At 39.3% G+C, this 24,932-nt stretch overlaps 3 protein-coding genes and 1 long non-coding RNA gene across 4 annotated transcripts; 2 read left to right on the forward strand and 2 right to left on the reverse strand.

The window, feature by feature from the left end:
* Positions 1-1,298: 1,298 nt before the first annotated feature.
* Positions 1,299-9,360, reverse strand: LOC134674403 (polymerase delta-interacting protein 2). The gene is made up of 6 exons (XM_063532473.1): positions 9,191-9,360; positions 8,840-9,119; positions 6,707-6,884; positions 4,903-5,066; positions 3,937-4,142; positions 1,299-3,560 (listed from the first exon to the last, which is right to left on the reverse strand). Exons 1-6 carry the CDS (start codon positions 9,277-9,279, stop codon positions 3,446-3,448), a joined length of 1,032 nt encoding a protein of 343 aa, XP_063388543.1. The 5' UTR covers positions 9,280-9,360; the 3' UTR covers positions 1,299-3,445.
* A 357-nt stretch (positions 9,361-9,717) lies between these two features.
* LOC134674710 (short-chain specific acyl-CoA dehydrogenase, mitochondrial) lies at positions 9,718-12,774 on the forward strand. The gene is made up of 5 exons (XM_063532832.1): positions 9,718-9,855; positions 9,985-10,362; positions 10,621-11,036; positions 11,496-11,738; positions 12,494-12,774. Exons 1-5 carry the CDS (start codon positions 9,819-9,821, stop codon positions 12,635-12,637), a joined length of 1,218 nt encoding a protein of 405 aa, XP_063388902.1. The 5' UTR covers positions 9,718-9,818; the 3' UTR covers positions 12,638-12,774.
* An 82-nt stretch (positions 12,775-12,856) lies between these two features.
* LOC134674711 (actin-related protein 2/3 complex subunit 3) lies at positions 12,857-15,393 on the reverse strand. The gene is made up of 5 exons (XM_063532833.1): positions 15,207-15,393; positions 14,953-15,129; positions 14,441-14,636; positions 13,786-13,847; positions 12,857-13,130 (listed from the first exon to the last, which is right to left on the reverse strand). The coding sequence occupies exons 1-5, from the start codon at positions 15,210-15,212 to the stop codon at positions 13,035-13,037; spliced, it is 537 nt and encodes a 178-aa protein (XP_063388903.1). The 5' UTR covers positions 15,213-15,393; the 3' UTR covers positions 12,857-13,034.
* Positions 15,394-15,701: 308 nt separating this feature from the next.
* LOC134674610 (uncharacterized) lies at positions 15,702-22,814 on the forward strand. Its single transcript, XR_010099639.1, has 3 exons — positions 15,702-16,175; positions 18,516-18,704; positions 22,020-22,814. It is a non-coding gene; the product is annotated as an uncharacterized LOC134674610 (long non-coding RNA).
* Positions 22,815-24,932: the final 2,118 nt, after the last annotated feature.

Genomic DNA, 24,932 nt, shown 5'->3' on the forward strand with positions numbered 1-24,932 from the left:
TAATTGGGATTGTAGGATAATGTTATTTGATGGTTAGGTGATGTTCCCAGGCGCTTTTAACTTGTACCATATGTGGCACAAAAATTATTCAATCAATAATATAAAGAACACGATCTTCTATAATCAATATGAAAAATAAAACGAGCATTATTGTGATATAAATAATTTTAGATACAAAAGTTTTTTTGCCAAAGAAATCTGACAGGAATCAGAATAATAGTGCCTTTGTATTTCGTAAGTCAATAGCCAAAGTGTCTTATGCAATGTCGCAGTCGTTGATCGAATTATAAGATATTTTGGGTTAGCTACCAAAAAACACCACTCTTTGACACCTGGAACCCATTTCTCGAACGGTATTAGACTTATATTATTAGTGTGTTGTCATGGCAACTCATAGGATTTGACAGAGGCCTATTTCTCGAACGATATTAGACTAATAATATTAGTGTGTTGCCATGCTAACCCATACGATTTGACAGTTCGTGGACTAATAATATTAGTCTAATACCGTTCGAGAAATGGGCTCCAGTTCGTGGACTAATAATATTAGTCTAATACCGTTCAAGAAATGGGCCCCAGTTCGTGGACTAATAATATTAGTCTAATACCGTTCGAGAAATGGGCCCCAGTTCGTGGACTAATAATATTAGTCTAATATCGTACGAGAAATGGGGCCCTGTTGTGGTAGGAAATTTAAAATAGATCGAAGGTGCCAACCATTGGAGGGGTACGGACAATACGGTAGCTAACCCGCATTATGCTTATATTCTAATTTAAAATACCTTATTTATTCTCGCCTTCGCTCGTTGACTGCGAAAGTTATGGTTTTAAAAAGTCTAAAGCCCTGTCTCCATGTTGCGCGGCAAACTATCGAACATTGGCTCGCGAGGCAGCCGCGCGCAATGGATACCGGGTTGGCTCGCGAGCCAACACGATCAGATCGAGTTAGCTCGCGAGCCAACCCGGTATCCATTGCGCGCGGCTGCCTCGCGAGCCAATGTTCGACAGTTTGCCGCGCGATATGGAGACAGGCCTTAAGGCGCAATAAATGTGAAGGTATTGACGTACAGTCTTCTCAAATTATATAGGCTTGGCCTTAGACACTTAAGTTATTACTATCAATATAATTGCATTGTACAAAATAACGTATTGTACAGCTTAAAGTGTCTATAGTGCAATGAAATAATATGTATACTTCCATTAAACTAGTTAATTTCTGTGAGTCATTAAAACTTCTTAGAAATATTTGCGATGTTTTATTTCAATATCAAGGGCAATTCAATATGAATAATAAAAAGTTCACAATACTGTAATTTTAATAAAGATCTATGCATTTATTTTAAAAAGATGACTAAGTTTCAAGTGGAACAAACAAAGGGATGCAATGAATAGGTTCATAAATACTATAATTAAATTATAATATAAATACAACTATTTCTGACAGCGACATGCTACTTTTCCTAGAGAATTGGCTAGAATGTTAACGTCAATGCGATAACAGTTAAAATTTGGCATAAAATAACGGATTTTGACTTTAAAGAACACTGAGAAACGATATTCAAAATAGAGCTTTTCATTATAGATTATCAGCTTATATGTATGAGGTATCTTGAAAATCTCCATCATTGAGGCACCGATTCCACCGGCGGGGAATAGTTATTTATGATACAACTGCGGAAAAGAGGAAATTCGAAGGGAGTGTTTTAAATCGACACGAGTTGCAAATTACCTATTCGCACGTGTATCGTACAACGTTTTACAGTACATATGGCCTTTTAAACTTTTGACATACGCACGAAAAGTGCTATTTTACGCACTAGTGCGGGAAAATAGGACCATATGTACTGTAATAGTACATTTCGATGCTAGTGCGGAAGGTATGTCATTACTTCACGAGTACCGAGATATCTTGCCACGAGCCGCAGGCGAGTGGCAAGACTCGGGACGAGTGAAGAATGACATTTCCGCACGTGTATCGAACGACGTTTTTTAATACAGTTGCGAAAAAATAAGAAAAACATTGTTAATCGTACACTAAACAAAAGTGGTAACAGTGACAGCTCGGTTAGACGTCGTCTTTAAGTATATTATATCTATGGGCGTTTGACAGCTATTCCGTTCCATTCAGTCAACTTATTAAGAACGGAATTTTCAATATTGAATATTAAAAAATAAACGTGTTATAATGACGAAGAGGTAAGTAATTAAATATGAAATATGTAATATTTTTCGTATTCTTACATTAACGGTAGGTTTTTATGCTGATTACGACGTTTAAAGGAAACTAATATTAACACTCATCAATAAGTAGTCGTGAATTGGAACAAGTATAAATTTAAAAAAATTGGAAAAGTAAAAAGCACTAGTTCGAGATAACCAACTTTCCGCACGCTAAACAGCTACGTAAAGTAGCACTTTTTGAGCAACTGTATTAAAAAAGTAATTTCAGTTTTCTTGCACAAAAATCGTACATATGGAATATGGAAGGAAATTCTGTACAAAACTTTTTTCTCAAATAAAACAACCAGCTTATTGTCACTCGCTAATTGTCCGCGGGATCGCAAATTTTTATGTCAACACGAAATCCCATAAACAGAAGCATATGACGCACATTTATATTTATTTTTATAGGATTTCGTGATGTCATAAAATAATTATACATATTAACCAGTTCAAAGTTTTGATAAGAAAAACTGGTTCGAACCGAAGTTATTATATTTTTATACAAATTGAACTGAATAGTTTTCAATCTAGTTTTACCAGGTGCATTTTTAAAGCTGTTTTGAAGTTCGTTTTCCAGCTTCTGTAGTTTACAAGCCACAATTCTAAAATGGTGAATAACGATCACAATAACGATGTTATTGCACCACCTTGCCATTTAGATCGCAATTTAGGAAGCAGAAGTTATATACAGAAACAATTGGTATATATCGTCAGGTGACAAGCAAAACTCACTAATGACCACCACAAGTTCATAACCATAATGAACCATATTAGTACTAAAAGAAGGTCGATTTTTGTTTAATTTAATTTTTAGTAATTAGGGACTTTTGCTTGTCACCTGACGATGTAATCTTTTCAGATTTTACATTGTGACAAATGATAATAAATTGTATGCTATCACAGAGTATTTATTGTATAATGTATTACTTAATCTCAAGCTACAATTTCAATTGCACACAGAAACTTAAGTTATTAACATAATAGTTTCATTAATGCTTTAATTTAGATGTCAAGTTTGGCCAAAAATAATATCTACAAATTATACGGTTTATTGTGAATAGTATTTGTTATTTTAGTCAGTATGATTTCGATGCGACTAGTGTGATCAAAACAATATTAATAACAATAGTTAATAAACTAAATAACGTTTAGTTCTGCTTCCCTCGTCGCCAACTAATAACCGCCTCGTTTTCCTCGTCGCCATTTAAATAGGCGTGTGACGTCACGCGGAGGGCGCGGGCGGCGCGGGCGCGTCGTCGGGTTTGCTCTCGAGGGAGAAGGGCGGGATGCGGCAGTCGAACGTGTAGCCGTCCTCGCGCTCCATGCGGAACGTTCCCCTGCACGAACAAAAACAATATTGAGTCAAGGCAGGTGTGGCTGTACCTTTATGTTAATAAATAAATATTATAGGACAATTTTACACAAATCGACCTAGTCCCACGGTAAGCTCAATAAGGCTTATATTGTGGGTACTAGACGACGATATATATAATTATATATAAATATACTTATATACATAGAAAACATTCATAACTCAGGAACAAATATTTGTGATAAACACACAAATAAATGCCCTTACCGGGATTCGAACCCGAGACCTCCTGCTTCGTAGGCAGGGTCACTCACTACCGACTAGGCTAGGAGGCCGTTAAATCTTTAAGTACACCCAGCTGCAATAGCGACTGCGTAAGTCAAACGTTATGTATAACGTACCACATGTGTCCGGAGGGCGCCTGCAGGCTGACGTGGCTGGAGTACTGGAAGGCGGGCGAGTGGCGCGCCAGCACGGGCTCCTGGCCGACCACGCCGCGGCCGCGCACGGTCTCCAGCGTGCCGGAGAGCGAGAAGATGCGCCAGTGCCGCTCGCGCAGTTGGACTGCCGCTGCGCCGAGGTTTTCTAGTCGGATGCAGTACCGCCACTGAACAAAGATATATAGGTTCTTTTTGATATTTTATTCGAAACTCATTTGATATGGAGGATAAATAACTATCACTTAAATAGCGCAGATCTTCGCTATAGGCATCTTAGGAAATAAGTCCCCCGCTTTCGTAAAGTTACACGACTTTGTCGACAAAACGCATAAAAAATATCAGCCATCTTAGCACGAGAGCGCCGAAGGTTACCTACAGAACATAGGCTCGGCGGAAAACCAAGTGTGAGAAGAATACTGCAGTCGTAGTATGAACTGAATTGTATGCAATTTGGAACTGATGGGAACGTAACACCTCGGGAGGCGGGTAAGAGTGTGCCGCTTGGTGCCGAATATTCGTCCGAACTAACACAGTGTTACCGACCCAATAAACGGCGCAGTTCTGGCTCTCGCGGCTGCCCATGTAGAACGGTATGACGGTGACACGCACGCCCTCAGTGGTCTCGTACTGACTACTTACCCAGTAGACGGCGCAGTTCTGACTCTCGCGGCTGCCCATGTAGAACGATATGACGGTAACAGGCACGCCCTCAGTGGTCTCGTAGTAACTACTTACCCAGTAGACGGCGCAGTTCTGGCTCTCGCGGCTGCCCATGTAGAACGGTATGACGGTGACACGCACGCCCTCAGTGGTCTCGTAGTGACTACTTACCCAGTAGACGGCGCAGTTCTGACTCTCGCGGCTGCCCATGTAGAACGGTATGACGGTGACACGCACGCCCTCAGTGGTCTCGTAGTGACTACTTACCCAGTAGACGGCGCAGTTCTGGCTCTCGCGGCTGCCCATGTAGAACGGTATGACGGTGACTCGCACGCCCTCCGTGGTCTCGCGGTGTACGTCGCTCAGTTCGAGCCATGGGTGGTTCTTCTTCTGCCACGCGCGGAGCGTCTCCTGCGCTATGAAGGGTGGGTCTGCGAACAATGAATGTTAAATAAGTATACTAATACAAGGAAATGGAAAGAAAGAACCCTTTATAAAGACATTCTTTTATGCCATGTTGCATACAAGTGATATTCTAATAGTTATCTCTAATGGCTGGAACAGATCGGACGGAATTAAGGAAACGCAGGGATGCCCAGCACCTGCATTACCCTCTCGGCTTCACTGTCTTATGCCACAGTAAAGGCGAGCCAATACGTGTGGAGACAGGTCAGCTGCAGGAATCTGCCGCATATTTCAGGTTGGACCCTACTCGCGCCTTACGGAAACTCCATTCCGGGTTTTATTTTGGAGTATCCTTCTCCTAGACCCAGGGCTAGGACAGGGCTAGGTGCCCAGGGCTACAACCGCGAAAATCGAAGTTCGTCAATTGCGGTCATTTTTCTCCGTCACTCTAATTAATCTTAAGGAGAGTAAATTTCGGTTTTCGAGGTAGGTTTCCAGGAACTAATGTAAATGCCTCTTCCTAACAATAGTACAGTACAGTCTAGTATCAAGTCTAGGGAGCCCAAAAATCGTAGGATGAATCTAATGATGACACTTCCTCCCTCATTGTCTAGAAATGGTAAATTTCTTTAAAAGTGCCTTAAAGATTTCCACTTATAATATAAAAGCTTCAGGTGTCTAAAGATATGATTGAGTGCTAAGTGTCCGAGAATCATGTAGATAACACTATGATATGGGGGAAGTGGAAGCGAAAGGCACTTCGGAAGAGAGAGAGAGGTGTCTACACTCACCCTTGTCCGGGTTGTGCATGAGGAACTTGTCAAACAGCTCATGCTGCAGCGGGACGCGCTCCACGGACGAGTAGGGCATGATGTCGTCGTGCGCCACGTAGTCCAGCCCCGGGATGGCGTAGAGGCTGCGAGACGACTCCTGGTTTCCTAGGAACGTCACTGGTGTCTCACTCACCCTTGTCCGGGTTGTGCATGAGGAACTTGTCAAACAGCTCATGCTGCAGTGGGACGCGCTCCACGGACGAGTAGGGCATGATGTCGTCGTGCGCCACGTAGTCCAGCCCCGGGATGGCGTAGAGGCTGCGAGACGACTCCTGGTTGCCTAGGAACGTCACTGGTGTCTCACTCACCCTTGTCCGGGTTGTGCATGAGGAACTTGTCGAACAGCTCATGCTGCAGTGGGACGCGCTCCACGGACGAGTAGGGCATGATGTCGTCGTGCGCCACGTAGTCCAGCCCTGGGATGGCGTAGAGGCTGCGAGACGACTCCTGGTTGCCTATGAACGTCACTGGTGTCTCACTCACCCTTGTCCGGGTTGTGCATGAGGAACTTGTCGAACAGCTCATGCTGCAGTGGGACGCGCTCCACGGACGAGTAGGGCATGATGTCGTCGTGCGCCACGTAGTCCAGCCCCGGGATGGCGTAGAGGCTGCGAGACGACTCCTGGTTGCCTAGGAACGTCACTGGTGTCTCACTCACCCTTGTCCGGGTTGTGCATGAGGAACTTGTCGAACAGCTCATGCTGCAGTGGGACGCGCTCCACGGACGAGTAGGGCATGATGTCGTCGTGCGCCACGTAGTCCAGCCCTGGGATGGCGTAGAGGCTGCGAGACGACTCCTGGTTGCCTATGAACGTCACTGGTGTCTCACTCACCCTTGTCCGGGTTGTGCATGAGGAACTTGTCGAACAGCTCATGCTGCAGTGGGACGCGCTCCACGGACGAGTAGGGCATGATGTCGTCGTGCGCCACGTAGTCCAGCCCCGGGATGGCGTAGAGGCTGCGAGACGACTCCTGGTTGCCTAGGAACGTCACTGCCTCCGTTTGGGCTCGCTGCAAAAAGTTTAGCTATGTAATAAGGAATACTCGAAAAGTGTATAATGTGTGTAATACAAGTGTACTAATTTTATGATACTGACTACATATGTATTAACAATATAAGTGTCTTGGCTATAGCTGTAAACTTATAGTTAGTGTTTGCCTGAATAAAGGATAAAGAATACTTCATCATTCATATTAGTTGTTTGTAATCTATTCAAATATAATCATAACTTTTTTTATAGTCTTATATGTATAAGACTATACAAATTATGATGACGCTGATGACTTTCAGAGTTACTGATACCCCTGATGGAGACCCCATTTAAATAGAAACACAGTATGTGATACATAATCAAATCAAACCATCTTCATCATGACCTTTTGACCCATAGAAAACGATCTCCCCCTACTCATATTTGGGTACAAACTAATCAATTCACTATTACATTTACCCTGTCAGAATAATCATTTACAAAACTGTATAATTGCATAATTACAAAAATGCAATATTGATTGTTAAGGGCCCCCAGATTACCAGTTCGCCAGACGATATCAGCGTGTCAGTTGTTCGGAACTGTCAGCTTATATGTTTAACTGACAGGCTGATATCGTCCGGCGAACTGGTAATCTGTGGGCCCCTTTAGATGTCTCAGTTGTCATTGGCAATAAGGAAAAATTAGTGTAATTAATCTGTCAAAAAAAGGGTAGCTGTGGTTGTCCAACAAATCATTTTCAATTACAGAATGTAATGTATGTATGCTAAAGCAAAAGGAAAACCAATCTACATCTGGGAGAAAAATACAAAATAGATTTCCAATCTTGTTTTTTTAGTGTTCCATACCCAAAGGGTAAAAACGGGACCCTATTATTTTTACTTGTAGATACTGCTTAGAAAGTCATACAATTCAATTCATCAATAACTAGAACTTAGTTCAATAGTTAGATCTTGAAAATAACCCAATCAAAAGCACATCAAAGCCACAACATTAACAAAAATATCAGTTAAAAAAACTGTTAAACTGCATATACACAACAATAAGCACTTTGGTTAACAATTGTTATTCAAACATTTATAATAATCCACTTTTGATTGGTACCTTTTTCTTCCACTCAGGTCTCATGTCGTAGGTTGTTTGCACAGCCAAAAATTAACATTTTAATATTACAATTTAAGCCAAACACCAATATATTGTTTTCCCATAGACACACCGTGATTTTTATGAAGATATGAAAAACAATATACATGTCTATTACACTTACACCTATATAAATATCAGATAAATTTTAAGAAAAATAAATAATTTTCAGAATAGAAATAAAATACAAATGAGCTAATAACTAGTAATGGGATTACTTTGAAAAAGCAAATATTATAATTTGTTCCATATTAAGTTCAAAGGCATAAAAGACTATGGTACTAGCTGTAAAAAACCGGGCAAGTGCGAGTCGGACTCGCGCACGAAGCGTTCCGTAACATAATGCAAAAAAAAAAAACAAAAAAAAAAGCAAAAAAAAAAACGGTCACCCATCCAAGTACTGACCACTCCCGACGTTGCTTAACTTTGGTCAAAAATCACGTTTGTTGTATGGGAGCCCCATTTAAATCTTTATTTTATTCTGTTTTTAGTATTTGTTGTTATAGCGGCAACAGAAATACATCATCTGTGAAAATTTCAACTGTCTAGCTATCACAGTTCGTGAGATACAGCCTGGTGACAGACGGACGGACGGACGGACAGCGAAGTCTTAGTAATAGGGTCCAGTTTTACCCTTTGGGTATGGAACCCTAAAAATGATGAACTATAGCCACTTATCCTTTTTCCGAGCTCTGATTATGAAAGAGTTGATATTTTTCTTTTTCAAAGTAGGGATGATGCTAATGATACCTATGTGGGGACTTGATTGAACAGAACGGCAACCAGTACAAGCCATGCTTAATAATAGAGATAAAATATGTAAACACTTACTATGTAAGGTGCATCCCTTGTATCTATCAGCACCTGGTAGAAGGTGTGAGTCCTGCCCTTGACCTCTTTGCCTACGTTAGAGAGCGTATCCCCGGTGGCTTCTCCTGTCCCCGTGGTCTCAGGATTCTCCTTCTTATTGGATGCATCTCTATCGTACACTCTCGCCAGCCAAGGGAACAGAATCACTCCTCTATACCCGAAAACCTTATGTAGAATTAACTGCCCGGTGTCATATTTGCCAGAAGTCTTCGGAGCTTCGAGTTTTCCGACTTCAGCCAATCTAAAAATTTAAATTAAGAGGTTATGTACGTAATCTTTTGATGCACACAAATGAGAAGTTACCAGGCTTACCTAGTGTAATGAGCTACTTGGTTAACTAAAATTCTAGAAACGGTTAATCTTAATGGATTTGTTGGCACAAATCTCAATAATATCTCCATTTTATCATTGTAACTAGTTATTTTTTTCGTGTTATCGAGATGTTTTTGTTTGACAAATAGCTGACGGACATAAGCCAATGTTGCCTACGATAGAAATTAATAAAATTATCCGTCGCATTGTGTTTAGAAATTTTCTTAATTTTCAAGTGTCTACTTACCCGTACCAAATTTTGATTATAATTGTTTTATTTTTAAAAGATTCAGCATATTTCAATACAAATATAATCAAATTAGTCGCATCAAGTGTTGCATGGTCAAAAAAAATCCATAATAGACAGCTCAATACAAAAGGTTTTATGTCACATTTAACTACATTCAAATTTTAATCTTAATACATTCTGTTACAGCCTATTGTTCTAAAAATTGAAATATTTATTACGGTCTTTAAATTTAATCGATTGCAATAATATAAAATGCTGACAAATGACAAAGGTATTCAATTGACAGCTTGGAAGAGTTCAAAGTACTTTTTATCATTGTTTTGTTTTCGTTAACTTTTAGTTAAATTACGTAGCATTTAATTAAATTAATTAGTGATCATGTTGAGTGTTCTGGCCAAATCGGTTCCGGCATTAGGTAAGTTATGTTGCCCGCGAAGTGATACTAAAAACAATTTAATACTCGTAGTATTTCGTAGTCATAAATATTGTTTTTATGTAATCTTAGTAATTATTTCTGCATATTTACCTATATATTATTTTGCAGCTCCTATCCGTAATTCAAGATGCATAGCTTCGCTGTCAGCTCTGTCCGACACATACCAAATGCTCCAGAAGACGTGCCGGGACTTTGCAGAGGGGGAACTTAAACCTAACGCAGCTAAATTTGATCGTGAGCACTTATACCCTGGAGATGCCATAAAGAAGATGGGTGACTTAGGTCTCATGGCCATAGCGACGCCAGAAGAGCTTGGCGGGGCAGGGTTGGACTACCTGGCGTATGCTATAGCGCTGGAGGAGATATCCCGAGGGTGTGCGTCGGCGGGCGTCATCATGTCGGTCAATAATTCCTTATATCTGGGGCCTGTGGTGCACTTTGGCAATGACAAACAGAAGCAGGAGTTTGCAACTCCATTCTGTACTGGTAAATGATACTTTTATTATCCACATTATATTTTATTGGCTTTACTTAATGATAGCAAATTCCATTCCATGTACAGCCACCACACGGGATTGTTATGCCATTTAGGGTTCTTGCTAAATTGGAAATTCTATAGTGTAAGTATTGAACAACCAATTTAGCTAGAACCCTAAATAGCGCAATAATCGCGGAGTGTGATGGAACAACATATGTGTATCCATGTAACATAAATATTATTATTTGATTTATTTTTGTGTCTAGGTGATCCTGTGGGCTGTTTTGCTCTATCAGAGCCAGGAAATGGGTCTGATGCTGGTGCAGCATCAACAATGGCCAAAGACGGTGGAGACAAATGGGTCTTAAACGGAACCAAATGCTGGATAACCAATGGATACGAGAGCAAAGCCTCAGTTGTGTTCGCTACCACAGACAAGAGTCTTAAACACAAAGGGATTTCTGCATTTTTAGTACCAAAGCCTACCAAGGGCTTAGATTTAGGGAAAAAGGAAGACAAATTAGGTATCCGGGGGTCATCAACATGCTCTTTAATATTTGAGGACTGTGAGATCCCGAAGGAGAATATACTTGGCAAACCAGGCATGGGATTCAAGATTGCCATGATGACTTTGGATGCTGGGAGGATTGGTATTGCTTCCCAGGCTTTAGGTATTGCTCAAGTAAGTTGCTAGAACTTTCATTTACTTTATTGAAATTAATTTTCCTACATATTAGTCGCTGCCTCAGATATTTATGAGATGCATATTAGTGTGTTAGTGTCATCTTATCTTCAAACAAACTACATACGAGATACACGAGAAATCATAAGAATTTTGACAGATGAGGAAAAGTAGACATTCTCAATATAATATACTAACAGTATACTTACACCTATTGTTATTATTTTTACGATAGTTACAATCTACGTAGGTACTATTAAATTGTTTTAAAGATGTAGGTAATGTTTTTTACGACACATTTATAGTTAGATATCTAAGTACCTAAGTAGGTATCTGAGCGGCTACCGCGAAATTCGCAAATTGCGGGGAGCTTTCTCTTTTAATGCAATGAAGGCGTAATTAGAGTGACAGAGAAAAATCCCCGCAATTTGCGTACTTAGACTATTTAATTTTTTTCAGGCATCCCTAGACGTGGCCATAGAATACGCATCAAAACGCATGGCATTCGGCAAGCCTATAATGAAGCTGCAAGCCATCCAAAGCAAGCTGTCGGACATGGCGCTGCAGCTCGAGTCTGCGAGGCTGTTGACGTGGCGCGCGGCGTGGCTAAAGGACAATAAGAAGCCGTATACTAAGGAGGCGGCCATGGCTAAACTTGCGGCATCTGAAGCTGCGACGTTCTTGTCTCACCAGTGTATACAGGTATTCTTTATTAGCCTTTAAACGCCTCCCCTTTTTCCTGCTAAAAAAACTGGCTTTAAACGCTTACATTAACTAACACCATAAGTAATTAGTAATTACCAGTTGTTTACTAAATTACTAAGGGCACGCCTTAATTGGTAGTACCTACTAAACTTATCCCTATATTCGTACAGGGTACATTTATCGATATGGTAAAAATTACCACCATATTTTTGGTTATGCAGAATTTTTGGGACTGTAAAGAGACGATAATTGATCATGTATTTTTTTTAAACGTAAGTAAGGGTTTTAGGGTTCGCTCATTCATTATATTAAAGCTCAGTATGGTACAGTCACCTTCAATTATATGTTACACAACGATAGTCGCAAAAATATCTCACACGATCTTAGGTAGATCCCCCCACATCTAGCGTCTTTCGAGCGTCGGCGTCTGTCGGCGTCTGGTCAGCGCTATGGAAAATGACGTCGCTGCGCAGTTGCGTCGACGCTGCGGCGACGTTGCGTCGAGCAGCGGCCATAGAATTGTAGACGCCGACGCTCGAAAGACGCCAGATGTGGGGGGGGCCTTATTTGTAGAGCCATAAGAGTGTCTCACATATTTATGCGGCCTTCGAAGAGTAATATATTATTGCAGATGACTACCATCGCCCTCACTGTTAACTGACAGTTCGTAAACCTTATTACAAAAGGCATAGGGTCCACTGATGGACAGTTAGTGTTGCTGTTTGTTTTAAAAATAATTCAATTCTTTTCAGATTCTTGGTGGCATGGGATATGTATCAGATATGCCAGCAGAGCGACATTACAGAGATGCCAGAATCACCGAAATATATGAGGGAACATCCGAGATACAGAGGCTCGTTATAGCTGGGCAGCTCATCAAAGAATATGGCCTTTGAACTATCCTACCTCAAAACAAATAGTCATAGAAACGTGGTGAGACCCATGACGTCATAATGTATGTGTTCAGAAAGTACCATTTTAGTGACAACTTTGTTTTTAAAAGTTGTCAAGTAATTATACATAATTTGCACAACATATCTAAATTAATTGAAATGTCTATTTTAAACTTTTACAATTTTACATTGAATTTTGTTATGCCCAAATCAAAGGCTAAATATTTTCAGTATTTTATTACTATAATACTTTTACATATATGATGAAACAATATAATTCTTTGTGTATAAATTAAATTTCTGTCCACTTTTATAGAGAAGGAAAATGTGTAAGAATCATGATAAGTAAAATAAATGCTTATAATACAAATACAAGTGAATAAATGTTTTGTGTCCTGTTTCACTGTCCAGGTCCAGAGAGGGACTTGTCCATAAATTTCCTCTTGGCAAAGCAGAGCCACCATTTACTGGGCTTTCCGTCCTCCGTGGCAAACACCTGGAACAATAATAGTATAGATAGTTTTATGTCACATATACTTATAGACTCAGTCAGCTGAATCGTTATTATTATACAGAGGTTTGTATAAATATCCCACCATTGTTACCAGGCCCTATACTTCGTTTTTTTAGCATTAGAAAAAAGGTAAACAATCTTGATGTGTCTTTTAATTGGAAAACACGTTTTAATAATAAGTCACGGCAAACATGAAACAATTCTGAATCTAATACAATCATTTATATTCTTCTTGAAACGTCATATATATTTCCCTGATCCAATCTGATTATAGTCTTGCGACTGATTGCAGATATTATATAAGAAAAAAAAAAAAAAAAAAAATATTCTTCTGCTTTCATAAGTAATAGTTACTGATTTTTTAAAAGCGGTTTTCAATTAAAAGACATGTCAAGATCGCTTGAAACCTTCTTTATACTTCTTTCTAATGCTAAAAAAAACGAACTATAAATCTCACAAACCAGACTTTAAAAGGCCAAGCTTATTGACATTATTGACCAAAAAGCTGACATACTATTACCAAACTTTTTCAAAACCATAATAGTAACTTTTACCTGGAGCAGACTCAATTGGCGGTGTAAACTTGCAAAATGCGACTCATAATAAGTAGTGGTGTCAAATATACAAAAAAGCTTACCTTTTCACAGACTCTAGCACCAGTTTCATGTCTCAGTTGTTGTAAATACTGTCTCATCAAATCTGTAATAAACAGAACCACATTTATACATTTTCTCACTCTGCTATATAGTACGGGAAGTGCAATGCTATATATTCAGGTGAGGTGACTCAAACAGCCCAAGACTGAAGAGAGTGGAATAATTTTGTGCCTCAAACCCCAACAGATTAACAGGGAGAGGTTAAAAAAAGTTAACTGATAATAATAAACCTGTATAATAAATAAATAAAATAAATAAACCTGTAATTCCTGTTTAATATTTACAATTTAACACTTTGACTACCGAGAACCCGGCTGGTAGGCACTCGTAATGTTTGCTCAGATGCCGGAGAACCCGCCCAGCGGGTTGTTTTGTACGCTGATATAGACGACCGGTTTCTGGGGTAGTGCGCCGTTTTTTGCCCGGTTGCGAAAGTGTTAAATCACATATTGTCAAAAAGAACCAGTTAGGCAGTTACACATTATATATTTTCCTGTATCATATTATATTACCTTAACAACAGTGTCAGTTAGAGCAACAATAAATAGCAGAATATTTTTCAACAATACCCAAACATGTTTCAGAATGTTTGTAAATTTTTTTAAATTAAAAGTTAGGAAATTGTTTATCACTCACCAGCTTCCTGAGGAGTAGAGGGCTTGGCATACACAGAGTTGAGCGGGAACCCCGCTTCCCCAGGAATGTCAAACTTGGATATGGCCAGCATGTACATCTCTTGCTGGCCCTGGTTCTTGTTGGAGCACTTCTGGAGCCGCTTCAGGCACTCCGAGATGTACAGAGTTAAGTAGATGAGCACTCTGTCTGCATCAGACTGAAAAAAGATTTTACTATAAGTATTCGTTGAAAATCCAGGTTAATAATTTGTTCTTTGGCCAGATAAGGTAAGCTAATCCAATATTGGTGCCTCATTGGTGCTGAAAATACTGTTAAAGATGCCAACCCTAAGAGTGGTATTTAAATTGGTAATAAGGGCTTTACCCTATGTTATACAATACAATATTTTAAAGCGTAATCATAAGGAGTAGTAAGATTATCTTAGATACATTCAATTTCAGCCTCTTTTCCTTTGCCATAGTTAGTTTGGAAGCCAAAAGCTAATATTGTAGTAACAATTTGACATAATATACCTTAATTTCATAGAACCTAAAAAACACGTTAGCCTTAAAATAATTAAGTGCTTCATCGATAATGTCCAGTTCCAACTTGGCGTTGTTCGGGGCGGGTCCCCGGTTGGCCGTGCGCAGCGGCAGAAGCGCCAGGTTGCCGATCGACTGAGTGTAGTCCGTTAACGTTGAATGATACGCCTGCAAGCAAAGGGCACTGTAAACTAGTAATAGCACACTTGTACTAGCAAATTAACTATCATCTTAACACGACATACAGGCATTGTTTACAATTCCGTGGTTTTCCTTGTGTGAAACGACCGCTGAAAACTACACCTTCTCGTTTTAATTCTTAAGGTGGATTTCACAGCCTTTTAGAAATTCGTGAACACACTATTAACCAAGCTTAATAACTTAAAAGAGCATAATAATCTAAACTAAAATCACAAATCTATCAAAATTTAGTCAGTCACACTGAGTCACACACAGAATGCACACAGAGAAAGAACTGACAGTGACAGATATGAATCATTCATGCATAGAATTTGAACGTTCCCCAACAAAGAGAATATAATCTGTTCCCCAATGTTTCAAAACGAGACTATAATCAAGTTAGCCAACATTAGAATATAAGCGTCAAAAACAGCGACTTGAATACTCCTAACCAATGACAAGTCAGTGACATTTACACTGCACGTGGGGAGCCACTAATGTACGACCAAATAATGCTCAACCCAAGAATGTACAGCCCAATAATAGGCGTCCATGGTGGACGCGTATTATTGGGCTGTACATTCCTGGGTTGAGCATTCTCGGGCCGCGCAATATTGGTCCGGGGCGATAATACGAAGCCACTCTTTTCACAGGGCAATAATGTACGACCCCATAATTCGCGTCCAATAATTTGAGTCCCTTGGCTTTCAATTATTGGGCTGCGCATTATTGGTACAGGTCGAGAAAGCCCGACCCAATAATGTACGACCCAATAATAGGAAGCCAAAAACCAGAGAGATTCTTTTTTTTAAGGGAGCTGTCAAAATTAGTAGGGACGTTCTGACATTAGCTCTTGACAATTTAAAAATAATCGGTTTTTTCTAGTGCCATCTTTCAGTGACATTGACAGTATTGTATTGACACTTGTTGGTTTACAAATACAATAAAATGAATTCTAATAAAAGAAACAGTAGACTCAGTAGAGGTACGAGGTACTGAAAAAATATTAATTAATGGAGAAGCCGAAGTTGGAGGTAAGTGCCGCAATTCAACAACTTAAGCTAAAAAAATCTTCGTGTCCGCATGGTATTCCCTCGTGCGTATGGACTGTACAGCATGGTGCTGGCGGAGCCGCTATGGCACATATTTAACCTCTGTCTCGAGCTAGAAGTATTCCCAGAAATTTGGAAAATTACTTGAGTGATGACCAGTATTGAAAGGTGGATCAGGAGATAAGGCAAGAGGGTTTCGACTTTCGACCGACACAAAGTTTGTACCCCACACTTAATTTTTTTAGACTGCATGAGAGACAGACAGCAGTAAGTATGTAGATTATGAAGGGCACAGATTGAAACCAGCAGTGACATGGCAGTTTGTTCAAAAGAATATCTTGGTTATATTTGACAACCAGTCTGGCCTAGTGGGTGCCTAGCCTAGTGACCCTACCGGTGAAGCTGATGGTTCTGGGTTCAAATCCTGGTTAGGGAATTTATTTGTTTGATGAGACAGATATTTGTATATTGAATAATTATATTGTTGTCTGGGTGCCCACAACACAAGCCTTCTTGAGCTTACCGTGGGACTTGGTCAATTTGTGTAAAAATGTCCCAATATATTTATTTATATTGAGATTGACTGAGAAAACAAGGTGTATGCTACAAGGTGGAGGTTTCTGCAAAACATATTGGTGAGTCCATTAAGACAGCTGTTTATCAGAAAAACTGAGACTGGGTCACTGATCAATGGGTCAAACACCATCAAAAACTACTACTTAAGAGCAAAAAAATTGTGTTTATGGGGTGGCCCCAGCTCCTCCATGACACCTAGCAGTGTCTTCAGGTCGCTAACTGCCTCCTTCAATGTGCACGGAGTCCCTAGGTATTGGTTCCTGTATACTTCTACCTTCTACCTACAGAGTAGGAGAATATGCTTTACTGTTTCTTCTTCTTCCATGCACACTCTGCACATGGGGCTGTCTGTCTTACCCATATTATGTAGGTGTTTGATTAGTGCAGCGGTCGGCAACAAGCGGCCCGCGAACCTCTCACTTGCACCCCGCGTGCCTCCTAGGCTATTTTGTATGTAATATTGACAAACAACAATGTCTGATAAAGTCATAAATATTAACAAAGTGCGGCCAGCATCAACTTCGGTAACTACTATTTGGTCCTTGGCTGCTAAAAGGTTGCCGACCGCTGGATTAGTCTGTTATGACCTGTGATTAATCCTACTATTTTGCGTAGTTGGTGTCAAATGAAATGAAATGAATGAAATGAAATGAAATGAAAAATTTATTGATAACAATTTGTTACATGTCTTTTTTTCCATATAAGTACTAGTATTGGTCTAGTATTCTATGTGCATATACCTGTAAACATAATCCAAATTATATAAATAAAATTAATCGTTAAAATTTGCAATATATCGAAATTATTATTAACAATGAGAATGTAATTTATATCGGTACTATACAAATGTCACGCCTGTATTAATTATTAAATTACTAGTGGAATATTAAAAAACTCACTGTAATCGTAAAACGTGTCTGGGTGTTTTTAGTAATATTTTGGTGTAAGCTTGTAGTTTTGTTCTTTGGTCTGCCTACAGGTGTTCATTTTAGTCCAGTACTTATTGTGACACTCTTGGCAGCAGTCCGTCACAAATGAACTACGAGCGGTCGGGTTGAGCTGGAGCGAGGCCAGAGTGGTCGCTGAAGATAGGAAGGCGTGGCGCGAGCTTGTGAAGGCCCTTTGCACCTCTGGGGTGCCTTAGGACAACAACAACAACAACAACTTATTGTGAAGCTGGTTTCTGAACCTTTCCTGGCCAGTTCATCCGCTGCATCGTTTCCTCTTGATCCACTATGCCCCTTTATCCATTATACTGTTACTTTGTTGCCTTCTTTGCTCACTTCAGTGAGGCCTCGATGTCATTCAAGTATGAGTTCCGATGTAAGTTTGTAGCTACCTAGTGCTTGCAGTACTGATTTACTGTCTGACAGTATTAGTATATTTTCTTGTTTTACTTCTCGTCTTTTTATCGCTTTGCAAGCTTCCATTATTCCGACACATTCAGCTTGGAATCCCGTATTGGCTTCCCAGTGTAACCCAGGGGTTTTGAGATGTATATGTTCAGGTCCTCCGAGAAGACACCACATCCGGTCCCTTCATTTGTTTTTGAGCCATCTGTGGATATTCTTAAATTTGTTTGGTATAGTCCTTGTACAAAAAGAAACATAAAACATGAAAGAACACACATCATTAGTACAAAGGCGAACTTATCATGTAATTCATGTATGCGGCACCGCGATATAATACATTCGGTAAAGACACACTGAAAGAAAACGAACTTAAAGATGTTCTTCTGTTCTGCAGGAAAACAAGAAGATTCGAGGAGAATGGTGTGGCACTTAATGCCGCCGGGACAGTAACCTAGCTGCAGCTCCAACTCTAGGGAATTGGGCTGAATGAACGCAACACGTGATCGACAGCCCACCTGCTTCCTGCCGAGCGTCCCTACACTACATCTACATGGATTCGCTTATTCTGCTCTACAAAACTTCTGTAAGTAGAGAATGCACAAGTGCAAGAGTTGAAGGATTGAAAGAGCTTGTCGTCTTACCTGACAGTCTTCCACACATTTACCTTAATTAATTTAAATGATTTTAATAATTATAGTCCTTTTTAGGGTTCCGTACCTCAAAAGGAAAAAACGGAACCCTTATAGGATCACTCGTGCGTCTGTCTGTCAGTCTGTCTGTCTGTCTGTCTGTCCGTCTGTCACAGCCGATTTTCTCCGGAACTACTGGACCAATCAAGTTGAAATTTGGTACACATATGTAAGTTTGTGACCCAAATATGGACATGTAACGTAAACAAATTAATTTTAAACATGGGGGCCACTTTTGGGGGGTAAATGAAAACATTAAAAAAAAATCAAATTATATCATGTTACATATCAAATTAAAGAGCTTATTGTAAGGATCTCAAATATATTTTTTTTATAATTTTCGAATAAACAGTTTAGAAGTTATTCAAGAAAATAGGCAAAAAATGACCATTCCGCCCCCCCCCCCCCCCTTTATCTCCGAAACTACTAAGTCTAAAATTTTGAAAAAAATACATAAAATAGGTCTATACCTATAGATGACAGGAAAACCTATTATAAATGTACAGTCAAGCGTGAGTCGGACTTAATTACAGTTTTAGATCCGACCCCTACGGATTTTTTAAAGAGATTTCAATCACATATTTAATTACACAAACGGGTCTACCGCGATATAATTTCATTGTTTTTACCTTTAATTCCGACGTTTCAGCTGAGTTGCACTAGCTGTGGTCACGGAAAGACTGACGTCCCAACAAACCCACAAACGCCAACAAAACGCGCGTCCAAACGCGGTAGACCCGTTTGTGTAATTAAATATATGTACAAAACGCGAGAGTTTAAAGTGTTAGATTTCACTCACGTTTCACATAAAAAATACATTGTTAACAGTGCCGGATTAACCAATAAGCAAAACAAGCACGTGCTTAGGGCACCACGTTCAGGGGGGAGCACCAAAATGCCAGGATTCGGGCCTGGTTCGGCCTAAAAGTAAAATTGCGTTTTTTATATCGAAACATTTTCGCGCTCGCTTCGCTCGCCTTTTCAATAACTTTCTAAGGTATGACAAAGGTGACATTCGGGTGACGACTGCAGCAACATTACTCTGTTGCAAAGTACTGTCAACTTAGTTAAGTTAAATATAGACCTGTTTAAAACAGCCAACGAAGTATTCCTAAGAAATACTAGGAACACTAACAGGCTGGTCATAAATAAAATGCAAAGAACTGCCACTTTTAAGAAAAATTGTTATGCTATGTGTGTCAATATATTTAATAAGTTACCCAACAACATAAGAGAATTGCCCAATAGTAAATTTAAAAGAGCACTTTTTCAATGGCTGCTGTCTTCGACATTTTATTCTATTAATGAATACCTTGTAAATCAACAATCTAGTTTTTAAATTATGTTAATTGAAGTGGTTTTGTTTGAGATAGATACATGATATATTATTATTTCATAATTGACAGTGTATTTTTATTTCTATTGTTGTTGATAATTAATTTGTATTAAACTAGTTTAAGTAGGTTAAGTTAGGTATATATTACACTAAAATTTGCATGCTGCATAGTCAGTTAAGAAAGATGGGACTTAAAAATGTATAATTTTACAGAAACAACTTGTATATAACCTTTTTTATCGAAAATAAAATGATAAAAAATGATTAAAACTTCCGTGATAAAATGATGTGACTGATTTCCATACTAAAAGTAAAAATGTACAACTGTCTATCATATTGCGTTTTTATATCGAAAAATTTTCGCGCTCGCTTCGCTCGCGTTTCAATCACTTTCTTAGATATGATAAAGGTGACATTCGGGTGGCGACTGCAGCAGTTTTAGGTACTCTGTTGCAACATTACTGCAACGGCACTGTCAATTTTCGTGATAAAATGATGTGACTGATTTCCATTCTCAGCTGTAATGCGGCATTGAACTTCTCTCAATTTACCAAAAAAAATCAATGTAATCTTGATGACCCTAGGGAGAGGGGGCACCATGGTCTAGAAATGCTTAAAGCATCAAAATATCTTAATCCGGCACTGATTGTTAAAAATTGTGTAATATACGGAACCCTTGGAACGCGAGCCCGACTCGCACTTGGCCGGTTTTTTTTTCAGATTACCTCAATTACAGTATACTACAATACAATTCAAATACTCTTTATTGCACACCTCATTACAGAAAACAATACAAATAATACAGGAAGAAGAGATTAAACAACAGGCGGTCTTATCGCTAAAAAGCGATCTCTTCCAGACAACCTTACTACTTTTGAGGTTAGAACAACCCACGAAAACATTTAATGTAAAGTGTTGCCAAGACTAGTTGCATAAAGCTTTTACACTAAAAAAGTTATCAGATCCCGTAGTAGGTACCAAGACTTTTACTCTGTCATTCCTAACTTTATAAGCTCTAACAGTATAAAGCCAACATCTTGGTCAAACAGTACGGCTTGGCCGTTTCGTTGGTGTCATACTCATATGGACAATCCCGTAATGACACTTTCAGAATTTGAAAGACCTTTGTTGCTACTTTGTACAACAAGTCCACTGAGGGAGTGTTTGTAAAAACGACATATCAGTTTATATAAACTACGATAATACAAGGTCATATAAGCAGGCATAATTTTAAAACATTTAACATTTAGGTTTTCAGAAAAGTTACGTACCTATTTCTAGCGACATCTATGTATGTAGGGCCTATATAAAATAAGCCAGGAAAGTTATGAAAGTGAATTAAAGTTCATGTTGCACTGATAAAATCATTTTAAACAAATATTCTAAATATAATTATAATAATAATAATGGTGTTGCCTCTGGTCGTCTTTACGACGGCAGTTTCAGGGGCCCATCTAGTAAGCGGCGAGTCACCACCTGCCTCTATAACGTGTACTAACATTGTTATGGCAGGTGTCCGGACCTCTCAGCAATAGCCCAATCTTTTGACGAGCCAAAATTCATCACTATAAGCAGCACTTTTCTCCACTATATTTACAATAGCCCCTACGCCTGTTGGGACCGATTTACGGGTATCTATTTGTACCCGTGAATGGGTTCTAGCAGGTGTATTACATAACAGCAAACTTCTCCAAAGGGCCTCTACGTGTTGGATCTGTATCCCCACGCACGCCTATCAAATGACCGGGATGTATATACCCGTGAGTTTATAAGAGAGACAAATAATAATAATAAAATACTTTATTGCACACTACAAAACAAAAGATACAGAAAAAACATTGGAGTTTAACGGTTTATTATTCTCAAATTTCAGGAGCTGATACAAGCAGCCAGAATGAGTCTCTGCTGAGTCGCCGGCGCCGGACGTGCGTCGCGCGCCTCGGGCGACTGACGTCTTCGTGTGAGTCGCCAATTGCAGGGGAAGATACGAATAGTTAGGTATAAAAGCTACTTTAGTCAACCTCGCCTCAGTACTGTTTGTATTGACTGAAATACAAGTAGCATATATGAGACGTTCGGACGTATCCGTGAAAATACGAAGGTAAAGGAAATTGCACTACATTTTTAGAACCTATTCACCTGTCAGTAAAATATTGAAAAGGAAAGTTCATGAGTTTTATTATTTTCTTTCCTCCAACAGCTTCACATGGAGCAAATGTAAACCTTTTATGTTAATAATATCAGTAATGTCAAGGTACAACGCTCTTTAGAGCATATTGCCATTCCTTTTACTCGAGTGGCCTGTGGGTTAACTATACGAAGCGAGCCCACGATGCATTAAAAGTGCAGTATAACAATGCATTCAGAATGCTGTTGGGCTTACCTCGTAGATGTAGTGCATCTGGCATGTTTTGCGAAGCTAGAAGTTTTCTGGCAATCATGCGCAAGAAAATAGTATCTCTGCTAGGTCGAGTTAGAAGCAGTCCCAAACATACATGTTCGAAAAGTAGAACTCCCTTAGTAGGCCAAGCAATAAGAAGTTATAGAGGGAAATGCTAGGAACACAATTTTTGACTACGTAACTTTGTTTGGACTAGTTAGGAGGTGAACATATCAAAAGTCCCCGGCTGTAGCCCCGGTGCTGGGGGGTAGACTAGTTATAGTCCAAACAAAGTTACGGAGTCAAAAACTGTTCCTAGCATTTCCCTCTACAACGTTTTTTGAGCATTCATTTCCTGACCTATAGATCGTGTTTCAATTTATCGCCTCTCGTTGGCAATTAAGGTGGTTCGCTTTCCATACAAAAAAAACAATTACATAAGTACCTAATAGTGTGTAATTACTTAATATAACGCAATTGTTTTTTGTATGGAAAGCGAACCACCTTAACTATTCGCACAACGTTTTGTAGTTGCAGTAAGTACTTACATATGGCCGGTTAAATTTTCGAAATAGGTATGTATTTACGTACAGTGCTAATTGCCGCACATAGAATAATTAAAGTTTGATCAATCGGAATATGTTCCTAAGTCACTTATTACATTTCGAATTATAAGTCTGTATTTTACAGCTTTAGATGTGCATGACTGCATATGCACATCTAAAGCTGAAAAATGCTTTCATGAAATTATGGCTAAATTATGTTAATAGGGACAAATGTATCATTTTCAACCAAATGGGTTCTTATTTTCTGTTGTCAATAAGGCGCTATTTCCATAAAGCTTCAATTTGAAATCAGCCTCGTCGACAACCGACAATGTTAACCTTTTGGTTGAAAACGTCACAAATTATGGCGATAGAGAATACAATGTTCTGTTGCCAGAGTGCAGCACTAGTAAAACCCGTAAACGAGTGAATTGCAAAAAAGTGTAGGTAACACAATGGAATATTCACAAAAATATGAAAGAATGTAACACAAAATGAAGAAAATGTATGTGTTTTTTTTTGTGTTACGTCACACAAAGGACGCCAAAATCGACGCCGCAATATTTTTCACGACGTGTAGAATAAAAGTGGCGTCGAATTCAGGAATCCGCAAATACTATGGTAGCCGATAGCCAAGTAATTTATCAATAGAACAATGTTAAAACAGTAGTAGAAACGGTGAGCTTTGCAAACTTTTAGTAGATTGGTTTGGTTTTGGTAGATTTCTCGGTTTGGCATGCTTGATGCTCTTCACATCACCACAGACGGAGGTCGACAGTTCGAATCTGTCTTGTTCAACCAATTGATGGAGGCACATGCACGCATACGAAGTATACGAACCACATATTACACTACCATCCTGGAGCTAATTGGATTATTTGCATCTACTATTATAGTATATACCTATGCCTTATTTTTACGCCTAAGACCCTAAGCTTTTAACAAAAACCATTATTTCTTTTATACCTACGGGCGGTTTAGCTCCCGTACCTACCTCTATTATACCTAGCCACGTGCTAAAGCAACAATGTCCTTTAAATCCGTATCCCGTATCGTGATAGTATTAAGATTCAACTCGTCTACATCGAGGTGGTCGATCGTCCTAAATACATTACCAAAACATGTTAACTCGTATGAGCCGTTACATAGATTTGAACCTTAATACTATCATGATAATTATTGATTAATATTTTTAAATAATTTGTTAAGCATATTTACACTTGCAAATATACACTTGCAGCATTCTAATATTATGGTATGGTAAACATATAACATGTTATATATTCGCGATTCATGTCAACAGCCCCGTCGTCAGGCCCCCGCCCGCCGCGCCCGCCCCCGCCCCCGCCCCCGCCCCGCAGTAACAGTTATCTGTTTCCCTCGGGGGCAAAGTTGTTGTTCAATCGCTCGTGCTAATATTGATACCCGAGCAAGCGAAAGATTCCAAAATTGAACCGATAGCGTAGCGAGTGGTTAAAAAAATGGAATCTTGAGCGTTGCGAGGGTTTCAAAGCGCGAGGGTTAAACAAAATTTGCCCCCGAGTGAAACACAAAATGTTTCACCACACCGACCCGAAGCAAATATTAAATGTAAAATATCAAACAAAATCAAATCCAAATTAATGTTACCTATTAAATATTTATCATCCAAAATCATCATAAAAGTCAGTTCTACCAGCAAACATAAGAAAACAACTCAAAATTTGCATTTGATTACTTTGCCTCACATGTGAATAAAATGCAACTTTGCTATCAGTTTTTGAAGTGCTAAGAAAGCCTTTCCGAGTAGGTGTGGTGAAAAATATAATGTTCTAATGCTGAAACGTATCACTATCACTGTTTAGTTAGAACAACATGAACC

The sequence above is a fragment of the Cydia fagiglandana genome, chromosome 20 (genome assembly GCF_963556715.1).
Source record: "Cydia fagiglandana chromosome 20, ilCydFagi1.1, whole genome shotgun sequence".
NCBI lineage: Eukaryota > Metazoa > Arthropoda > Insecta > Lepidoptera > Tortricidae > Cydia > Cydia fagiglandana.